At 36.9% G+C, this 11,214-nt stretch overlaps 1 protein-coding gene across 1 annotated transcript; it reads right to left on the reverse strand.

The window, feature by feature from the left end:
- Positions 1 to 6,023: 6,023 nt before the first annotated feature.
- LOC131030872 (probable clathrin assembly protein At4g32285) lies at positions 6,024 to 9,895 on the reverse strand. Its single transcript, XM_057961814.2, has 2 exons — positions 9,652 to 9,895; positions 6,024 to 8,512 (listed from the first exon to the last, which is right to left on the reverse strand). Exon 2 carries the CDS (start codon positions 8,365 to 8,367, stop codon positions 6,361 to 6,363), a length of 2,007 nt encoding a protein of 668 aa, XP_057817797.2. The 5' UTR covers positions 8,368 to 8,512; positions 9,652 to 9,895; the 3' UTR covers positions 6,024 to 6,360.
- Between the last annotated feature and the right edge of the window lie 1,319 nt (positions 9,896 to 11,214).

The following is an 11,214-nucleotide window of genomic DNA, read 5'->3' on the forward strand; positions in this document are numbered from 1 at the left end:
TATTTTCTCAACACATTATGTCTCCACCACCCCTTGAGTGCAATATCTACATCTTCTACCTTCCCATTCCTCTTTAGGTATCATCCATCTTCCTCTTTCACATCTAAGTTGATGTGACTTGGTTCTTATATGAGCAATTAACATTTGTGCCTTCCATTTTATGTCCATTCCTATGTAGTACTTTTGTGTCTAGTCATGTGTGGAATTGAAATGTTTGATATATTATTCATTTTTCCTCCCTATTTGACATACCCACATGTTTTCTTTGAATTTTTCTTGCACGCACTTTTTTATTTCTCCATTGTTATTTGGGCAATCTTTTATGTTAAATTTCCACTTATTCATCCATTTGATGTTTTGTTTCATCCATGTGCTATTCTTTCTATCTAGTTTCTCTCCTGCTGCCATTTTTGGCTAGCAATGTATCTCCATGTTTTCTAACCTTCTTAAATAACTTAGTAGTCAAAACATAACAAATGTCTCAATAGGAAAAGTCTATGCTTCTGCTAGGACAATCTCATATGGGATAGATGATTTAATCTTGAAGCTAGTCATAATTAAATGTTTTTGTAATATCTCTATTTGTCTCAATTTCCTTGTTGAAGTGTTGTTGCCCCATACCTCACATTCATATAGTACCATCAGAACCACAAGAAGCCCAAAAAGAGTTTTCTTAGTTTTCTAGTCCCATAGTTCAACTCTTCTACATCTATAATGGAGTGAGTATAAGGCTTTCCATCCCCCTTGGATCCTTTTTGCTCTATATTTTTTCCAGCTAAATTCATTGTGGAAGTCCAGGCCAAGGTATTTATATTCATTGACCATTTGTAAGAGTCGCCCTCAAAAAAAAATTCTCTATGGACCTTCTTTCTCTTCAAGGTAAAGATCGTGACCTTGGTTTTGCTAGTGTTCACCTGCATCCCCACCTCATGGCAAAAATGATCTAGAGCCTTCAAGTGTTCTTTCAAATCTTGTGTTGTTTTTGCCATTATAATAAGATCATTAGCATATAGAAGTAGCTTTATTACATAATTGGTCAAATGAACTCCCCCACCACCAAACTTGTTTATGCATTCCTCTAACTTGTCAATTTATATCCCAAATAGAGTAGGAGATGATGGGCAGCCTTGCTTGAACCTAATGTCACTTCTAAAGCATTCTAATAATCCATGTTTGGTTCGTATCTTAGCCCAGACTTGGTCATATAATCTATGAACGGTAGCTCTATATTGTTCTAGAATTTCCAACTCTTCCATTCTACTCCACAATTTGCTTATGGGTGCTATGTCAAAATCTTTTTTGAAATCAACAAAGCAACAAAAGACTTCCCCTCGTTGTTTGTCCCATGCATTATCAATCAAATGTTTGAGTGTATTGCAATGATCAATGGTAGAGTGCTTTGACCTAAAGCCTGCTTGCCCTTTTGCTCTCTTTCCCTCCTTTTCAACCCAAATATTGATTTGTTTTTCTATCATGCTCTCAAAAAGTTTACCAAAAAGAGGATTGATGAGTATAGTGCGGTAATTTGAGGGGTTATTAATGCCACAACTTTTGAGCAGGGGGATGACAACACTAGTTGTCCAATTTGTTGGAAACCCATTTTGGATGACTCCATTGAATATTCTTTTGATGTGAAGCGTGAGGATTTCCAATCCTCATCTTAAGTGTTTTGCTTGTATACCACCAATGTCTCGAGCTTTACCCACCGCAAGCTTTGTAATTCCTTCTTTAATATTGTCTGACAAGAAGAGTTTAATTCTTGAATTGCTTATCAGAGGGGCATCTTTGTCTTGATCTCTCTCATATAGTTGTTTTGCATACTCTAGCCATTGAAGATCTATGATATTATTTTCTTTGACTATGTCTCTTTGCTGCAACTCTTTCCAAAAGCCTCTTGGGTTGCGCCTCCCAAGCATAATTAGCTCTTTTCTTCTTCTTTGCATTTTAATCCTCTTTTTTCATTCTCACTAGTTTTGTATATTCCTTGTTATTACCCCATATTTTGGCCCTTTTCTTTGTTGCCTTACAGTCTTCACCATACCATGGGTTTGTAGGGAAGCTAATCATGTTGCTCCTTTTAAGTCTAGACCTTTTGCATGAGTTGAGAGCCTTGAGGATCATAGAGGTCAACTTGATGATGCCTATCATTTCCTTGTTTGAATTGACCAACCCATTGGCTTTCGCATCATGTAGCTGTTTTTTTAGCATTGTTCGAAAGATTTCTTGGTTTTCATGTGTTAGGAGGATTGTCGCTTAAGTGGCCTCTTTCTTTTCTATTTTTTACATCCTCTTTTGGTGTTGATTGTCTTTTTGCATGCTAATCTTTACATATATTGGGCTATAATCTGATTTCATTTCTATGGGATAGTCCTTCACCTCTATATCTATTACACTTGTCACTAATTTCTTTGAGCTTATAAAATAATCCACCACACTTCAACCATCGTAAGCGTGGCACATAATGTTCCCTGAGCTTGGCAAAGCCTTTAAACTATTTCATATAATCAAATCATATAAGCTACAAACTCCTAGCAATTGTATCCCATAATGCATGATAGCTCCCTTTTCATCTTGAGACACTCTTTTCTATTTTTGGCTCCTTTATTCCAACCATAAAGGATTGTCCCCTATTCCTTCCCCATTATGAAGGCAAAGAGATTGGTTATTGGTTGTTCTAGCATTAAAATCTCCAATTAAGATGATTTCACCTTTGTGGTTGTATGCTGATATATCTTTTTCCAAGGCTGCATAAGGGGCCTCTTTGTCTAATTTTCTCTTCTTATAAAATTTTCAATCATGACGAGCAAAGTAGCATGTTGCAAGATAGATTGTGAGCTTTTTAACCTCTATTTTTATTCATATGTACTTTTTATTTGGGTCTTCTTTTTCCACATGTACAATTCTTTCCCAAGATTCTCTTACTAAGATTGTTGCTCCTCCATGGCCATTTCCACTTTCAACTAGCTCATTCCATACTAATATCTTCATATATCCCTCAACACATAATATTTATCTACATCAAATCCAAATTTCATTTTCAACACATAATATTAAAACTACAATGAAAATTTGGTTGGTTGATGCAACTCCAAGTGAACACAATCCACTTATCACCACAGGTTGTCGAACTATCTCCATAATGACACCTAACAATAGGTCAAGATTTAATGTTGTTTTGGCCATTTTGAGAAAGCCCTTACTTATTCTGGGAGCCAATTGTTGTGAAAATCTAGCAGCCCTGGAATGTCAGATAATTGAATTACTTCAAAATACTCGTTCATCGCTATTTCTTGATTTCAACCGCGTTAACTATAAATAAATTACACTCCTTATAGTCTAGGTTTATCTCTCTTAACAGAAAATTGTTTTCTTGGATTTATCAATTTTCTTGTGTGGCATCTCTGCGTTTTTCATGTGGACTCATGTATATAGCTTTTTCTTATTTCTATATATTCAACTACAAACGCTAATTTGTTTATTCGTGCGTGTTATTTTATTTAGCTTCTCCTCCATAAAACAAATATGGTAGCAGGAATTTCATGTGAATTCGCTATCCCTCACGGATTACCTAGGATTCACATCAACCATGCACAAATAAAATATTAAAGAATAAGAAACTGATTTTTGGATTGCAAGAAGACGAATTTACGACCTTAAAACTGTAAACCGTTCTCTCTCACGTATGCTCAGAAATCCTGGTAAGAAACGTTTGCTGTTGCTTGCTAAAAATTTAACTCTTATTGAAGAAAAAAGATATCGACTCTATCTAATTTGATTTTAACCTACGGAAAAAATACAGGTTTGCATATTTATGCCCAAGATGGAATTGAAACGAAGAGCAATGTGGAAAGAAAGAATTGTTATGGGTTTATAAAAAGATATGTTTTAGAAGGTGAGTCAATGATGGCCATTAAGAACCGTGGTAGCCTCTTTCTTACATAATTGCCCAATGCTATTGATTTGTAGGCTACCACATTCAAGCAATATATTATTTCCAAGTTATGATTTATCGAGAGATGCAAAACAGAAAAATTATAAAAAATTAATCAAATAGACTTTTGTTGCCAAAATTGTTTTTATAATGTGGTTTGTTCCAGTAAAAGTTGAACAGAGATTTTTGACTGAACAGAAAGGGATCTCATTTTCCCATGTATATAAATAGTGATGACAACCAAAAAAATTGTCTCCACACTCGTGGATTTATATAGATACCAATGATATGCTTTTTGATGACTGCGTCACTTGTACGGACTTTTGCATAATTCAAGGCCATTCATTATATTGAGTCTAAAGAATGAATGGTCACAGAAAAAGGAATATTCTGGATACATGCCTGTTCTCTTGGCTTTGTTTCAGTTTTTTATCTTAAATACTACAATGATAGATAAATAAACAAATCAGTGTTGCAATAACAGCCCTATCTCAATAATGATGACCCTGACCAAAAGAAACACGATCAAGAATTACATCGCAAATCATAAAAGGAGCCGAGTAAATTAAAACACAGTTCAATAAAAGATAGGCAGGAGAACTAAACAATTATACATACTATTTGTGATATGTTAATTTAGCATTGTGCTTTTTCAGGTGTTCCCTGTTCAATATCATACTTGAGAAAATCTGCAATTCAAGCCTCAATATTTTGTATTATAAGATCCTTTTTCTTTGCTATTTTGTGTGGAATGTAGTTCTTCAAAAATTGTGGGTCTAGTTACCAGAAAACTCCAATATGATGAGGGCCCTGTCCCTGTTTCTGTAATCAGTCTCCAGTTGACAATGATTATGGGGCTTCAGCACAATTTTGTTCCATATGGTTCACTAGCCCTTGGATTTGCTTTCAACAGTCTTAATTTTTAAAGCATACTTTTCAAACATTTAGAATACTAAAAAAACCCGAGGTTAAAGTTGTTCTCCACAGGCAACATATTCTAACATGTTTCGTAGCAACTCCCTTCTCAAAACACATTTTCTTCAAAAGTATTGTAGTAGGGTTTTATTCCTCTCTTCGATGATTAAATTTTGGGTTCGATTCCCTAAACTAGGTTCAACTTGAAAATTATAAGTTAAAAGAGTGTTGTTTCTTCTAAATAGGATTACAAGGATAGTATAGCCTAGCTACAAATGAAATGAATATTTGTTGCAGGTATTGAAAGCTTCATTTCTGGTAGATTTTCTACGACCACCCCCTTGAGCCACGGTGCTCTATCACTGACCTACTGATTCTCCATGTGACCAGGCTATTGGCAGTCTCCTTGTATTTTTTGACAGAAGGGGTAAAAATTTGTCAAACCACAAAAGAGACTTACAAAGCAAAAGTGGCCACCTGCCCAACAAAGAACAATTAATTAACCATTCTTATCCTCCACAATGAATTGCTCGAACACATGAGATAAATCTAAAGGCAAATGTCCCCTATCAATAACATGAGATAAATCTAAAGGCAAATGTCCCCTATCAATAACATTCCAATCCTGCATTCATGCAAATGCCCATTTGACCAAACAATTCGCTACTCTATTCCACTCCCCAGGAATGTGAGAAAAGGTAACTGATTCTAAAGAGCTACTCAAACTTAAAATCTATCTAATTACCACGGCTAAATGCCAATTAACATCATTCAACTACTCTCCATGTACAGTTTGAATAAGTCCATTTTAACCAACATACGCAACTAATAACTGCTCTGATCTACAAAATCTAAAATAATGGCATGATCATAATCACAATGAGTGTTATTACAACGTCTCGTCAATCTCTAAGAGCCAAGCAGAAAAGACACTTAAAAATCAAAGTCTACAATAGATAGAAAAAGGCCATCCTCTGAGACTTTTCTAATAGGGCAGGGGTTCTTCACATGTGTTTCGAAAGAATTGTTCATAGAAAATGTGCAACTGACCATTTTTATCTAATAGCATAACCAATAAAATTCATAAAGAAAAGAGAGAATAATCCAATGGTATATAATCCAACATACAAAATTCAGCCTGCAAATCTGACATTGCACTTGAATTCTTCCAGCACTATGCAACAAATATTAGGATACTACCCATTTTATTGATCCACAAAACTATTGACCTCATGTAATAGTGAATAAAAAAGCCATCACTTCGCACAACCACCATGGCCAATTATAAATAACACTCGTAAAAGAATTACATAAGCAGACATCCAATGGCAGATTTTATCGCATGCAAAAAGAATTACACAAGTAAAGATGCTTTGGCAGGTTTCATAACATGCAATAGAATCTATAAAATAGTATCTCGTTTCCTCTTCTTGCCTGTTAGCCATCCACGCATGCTTGACTGCACCAGCAGGCATTCTCCTCTAATAAATTTTAAAATCTATGCAAAAAGCTTGTCAACCATATCTATACTGTGTACCATTATTATAGTACGGCATGCCATTGTTCTGGTATGGCAAGCCATTGTTCTGGTATGGCATGCCAGTGTATGGGTACTGCATGACATTGTTCTGATACTGCGTGCCATTGTTCTGGTATTGCTGCCAAAGCTGTTGTTCCTGCACCAAAAGCTGTTGTTTCTTAGTCATTTCTGCCATCTGGACATAAGAAGGAGGTGGAACATATAATGAGGCAGCAAATGGATCTCCTCCTGGAAGAGAAACTGGAGCCGCTCCCTGTTGGGTGGGTGGAGCAGGTAATGCCAAGTATGAAGGTGCTCCTGGACGTGGTAAAGCAGCAACACTGCTAGCACTTCCAGGCTGAGCATATGGGTTGAACTGTTGACGAGCTGCAGCTTGTTCATACAAACCATCCAACACTAAAGGATCAAAAGCTCCAGGCATTTTATTTTCTTGCTTGGAAAGATTACTTGCACTTTCAACCAAAGCCAGCTCCCATCCTTCCTTGCCATTTTCTGCCAGTGGAGTTTGCCATGCTGAAGTTGTCCCATTCGACGATGAGCCAGGTCCCTCTGAAGTTGAAAATGTCTCCCAATTCTTTGTGGCACCAGATGTGGACGAAGGCCCACCAGTGAAGAGTGCCAATGCAAATTTGTTCTCCTGCTCTTCAGAAGAAATCGTGGCTTGACTAAGATCTAGCAAATCAACTTCCTTCTCATTTGCCTTTGGTAATTTGGGCTCTTCAATTTCTTTTTTAGGAAGATCATCTCCTGGTGCTGGAAGAGCCTTTATGCTGTTCATATCCTCAACTGGCTCCTCAGACCTTGGGCCAGGACTTTCAGGCCTCTTTGCAGGCTTGGGCTCTGGGCTCTTGGGTCTGTTTTTGTTAGATGCTGACCGATCCCGCAAAAACTCTTCCAAAGTCTCAAGCAGTTTCTCTGAAACCTTCTGGACATCGGGGTACTCTGACGTCCTACAAACTCCAATATTTTTGCACAAGTTGTAAAAGGCAGCAAGCTCATCAATCTGCTTGGCAGCTCCTGAATAAATGTCAAATGAAGTGACACAATCCTGGTATTCCATGTCAAAGAACCCATCGAGCAAAATTGCCAAACCATCATTAATGTCTTTGTAAAGCTGAAAACTTTCCTTCACAACCAAGTAAAGTGCAACTTGAACCAATCTGTTGTTCTTTGCAGCACCTGTTGGACGACTGGCTAGAAAACGTTCCAAAAGTCTTTGCCAATAAGGCATTCTATCAAGTATCATGTCAGGCTTCATATCTCGAACAGCCACTGGTGGAGTCTTTGCCACTTCTTCAATATCTGGCTTCCGGGGGGCATCATAATCTCCATACCTTGATCTACCCCCATAACTAGATTCATAATCATTGTGGCCAGACCTGTAACCATTGTTATCATTATAACGCCCATCACTGTATTCATAGGCACCTCGGTAACTAGATCCTGCATAATCACTCTGTCCCCTGGGCAATTGATTCTGATTTTTACCAGATTTATCACCAAACTGAATCTTCCCTAAAATTGAACAATCAAGACGCTCATCAAGATATAAACCATATGTGCGCACAAAAGCTGAATAATCCCATGCATTTGAGTGGGAATCATCTCTAAAATCAGATAGATTCAGCAGGCGAGCACCATGCCTCATGGCCTGAAGGATTTCCTGCTCAAAGTTTGGATCACCGTCTAGCAAGAGTCTATGAATAAGCATCAAAGCCTTCAGTGCCACTATCCAGTTATGTGTTTTGCTAATCCGTTTGGACAAGCTGTGAACACAGGCACTGACATAACCTCTGGAATAGGAGGTGAGATGCAAAATTGCATACACATACTTTTCATCTATAGGAATTTCATCATGACTAGTCGCTTTTACAATGGCCACATCCAGGTCAGGTGCATTGGTGCTTGCAACCTTTGCTATACTGATGCTTGTCTGGTCCTTGACAACTCCAAGAGCTTTCCGTAGCTTACTGGGAGCCATGGCTGAATCTCCACAAACAGAAAGAGCTTGACTTAATTAAATAAGGTTAAGTCTGCAAATGGCAGAAATTCCAGCTCCAGTGTGAACACAGTTTCACAAAAGAAATGCCGATGTGACTTAGCTGCCCAAACCTGCCTGCCACAGCCTAAATTCCCCAAAATTAATGGTAAATTTGGCCACAAATGACAAGATCAACAGCCTCAATTAGAAAATCCTCTTGAAAACCAGTCAAATCATTTTATCCAATCAGCCTACACCTCCAACAGCCAAATTCTGAATCAAAAATGAAGTCCAAGAGATTAAATGGCCTTACCATTACACACAAGCAAACAGGAGGGCACACAAATTAAACCCTAGAAAGCCTAGCCTCTTAATTATCATCTCAATTTACCCAAAGGTTTCGAAATTTTCACAAGCTGAACTTTTAAACCTAAAAGTGGAAGTAATACAGCAATTTCCAGATTTTTCAGGAATGATAACCTGTGAGAAGAATCTCAGAAACCCACTACCAACTAGATCATGTTAAATTCAGATCGTGTAAGAAGATCAGAGAAAGCATAAGATATACATAAATTACAGATGCAGAGCCCATATCAAAACAAGGACTGTTATAACTCTCTACATGCAGCCAGATTTTTAAGATTCAACACATGATGGCCTGAAAACAACAAATCTACAGAAACCAAAGCGGAATCCTCTAAACAACCAAAATATCCCACTAATGCACCCCAAATATCCAGAATTCCAAAAACAATTCCTCCAGGTGGAATGTAATAATGTATACAGCGTTCTGCAAAAAAACCAGCAATTCCTACACTACATAACAAAAACATTCACCAAATGCACCCTTAACATCTAAAATTTCTAAAAGAACGACTTCCAAATTTTGCCAAACATGAAAGCAATCGGCACAAGCCAAGCAATTTATATGCTAAATAACCAAATTACTAGGTAATCGAGCCCAAAGTATCCAACATTTCACTCAAACTGCGTTGATATGAAAAATAAACACAAATATAAATCAATACGCACCAAAGCCGGCAGTTCCTACGCCATGAAACCAATATATTTACCAAGTCCGCTATTAAATCCAAATTTTATTTCAACAAAACACAAAATATTAAAAAATCGGCATCTTACAGCTACAATTTTCCTTAAATTTCTAAAGATCGAGTCATCCGATCCAACATTCAAGCTAAAACTTCATTTACACATAAACCAATCCAGAAAACTCCAATATTTACACGTTAACCTAATTCTTTTTAGCAGATCGTTGAAAAATACCTGAAAATCGGTGAATAACAAGACAGATCGCGTGATGCCGGCAATGGAATCCTCCTGCGCCAAAAACTTCAAAGAAAACGCCGTCTGCTAGAGAAAATCTTCGGCGTTCTGATGGGCAAGAGGATTCTCATAAATATTATCTTCCGCTTCTGGTAATGAAAACCATGGATGATCTACCGATCTCCGTAAAGACATACTTGACAGTAGAAACTGCTGCTCATTTACTTTTCTCTCTGCATTATGCTTGCTTTTACAAATATTTGGAATCCGTCCGTGAAATCTGAGCCGCCCGATCGGCCGGCCATGACCCCCTATTTTGCGGTCCACTTAACAATGACACGTGGTACTCGAAATGAACGCAGAGGAGAAAATGTCGGGCAGCGGGCAGCTTCCCAGGCGCACCGCGGGCGGCGCGATCTAGTTTTCTATTGGCTATAAGTGAACGGTCAGCACTAAAGTAATTAATAAGGTTTTAACCAGAGATGGTTTATTGGTTGTTGGGGTCTGTTTGATAATATGATTTAGATAGCCTATTAATGAAGTTTCCAAGGGCGGTGGCAACAAAGATTTTTTTGGTTTTATTCAGGGTCCTATAGACTCTTTGTTCTTCTAAATGTTATTAAAAGTATTTGTTTATTATAATTTAATGTTATTATTGTAGGTTGTTTAGTAGATGTAGAGGTTGATATGGTTGATGTAGTAGATATTAAGATTGATTTCTGTTTAATAATCTTAATTATTCATTAATGGAAATAGATTGAGTCTTATATATTGACTTGAGATAATCAACTTTGACATAGTCCAGTTATTTTAAACTCATGTGGGGCAAACTTCCCTGAATAACTTTATGAAAAAGTTTATAAATGCATTTACATCAAGGATGTTCCAACAAGTTTGAAAATGAAGTTTGACTATTGTATCTACATCAAGGTATTCATCAAATTTGAACATAAGGGTATGTGGATGCATCTACAATACAATAATCCAACTAAATTGGAAAATAAAAGTTTGTCTATACATCTACATCAAAAGGTAATCCTTTAGATTATGTTATATTCTTTTAGCTTTTTTTTTATTATAAAGTAGTTAAATTAAGTTGGAGTTGATTGGTTGAAATGAGTGTTATTAAAGGAAAGAATGAAATTGATTTAAAGCTATAAAAAATAGTAAAAGTTCAAATGACTTCCAAAGGAATAAGGAAAAGTTGTACCATCATGGAACTCAAAGTTATGGTGACAAGGGACATAAAAGTAATAATTTCATTTATGCTCACCCTCCCCTCTAAAATCATGGTGTTAACTATGGTTTCTCTTCCAACTTAAGCACTCCATTTGGGTCTTATCCACATTTTTGGAGACATGCTTATCAAAACTAGAGCTCTTCCTTGACTTTCCTCTACTCCACTCTTTAGTCCCCTCTTCATGCTCCCATTTTGACAAATTATACACGTCTTATAAGCTTTCACACTTGCACTCAACAACTTCCATGATACTAAGTTAGACTTACAAATTGCCAATTACAAGATCTACAAGTGACACATAATACCACTCCAAGTGGGACACC

This window comes from Cryptomeria japonica, chromosome 10 (assembly GCF_030272615.1).
Source record: "Cryptomeria japonica chromosome 10, Sugi_1.0, whole genome shotgun sequence".
Classification (NCBI taxonomy): domain Eukaryota; kingdom Viridiplantae; phylum Streptophyta; class Pinopsida; order Cupressales; family Cupressaceae; genus Cryptomeria; species Cryptomeria japonica.

Coding starts and splice junctions, on each gene's coding strand:
- LOC131030872 (XM_057961814.2), bottom strand. CDS start 8,367: ATGGCTCCCAGTAAGCTACGGAAAGCTCTTGGAGTTGTCAAGGACCAG.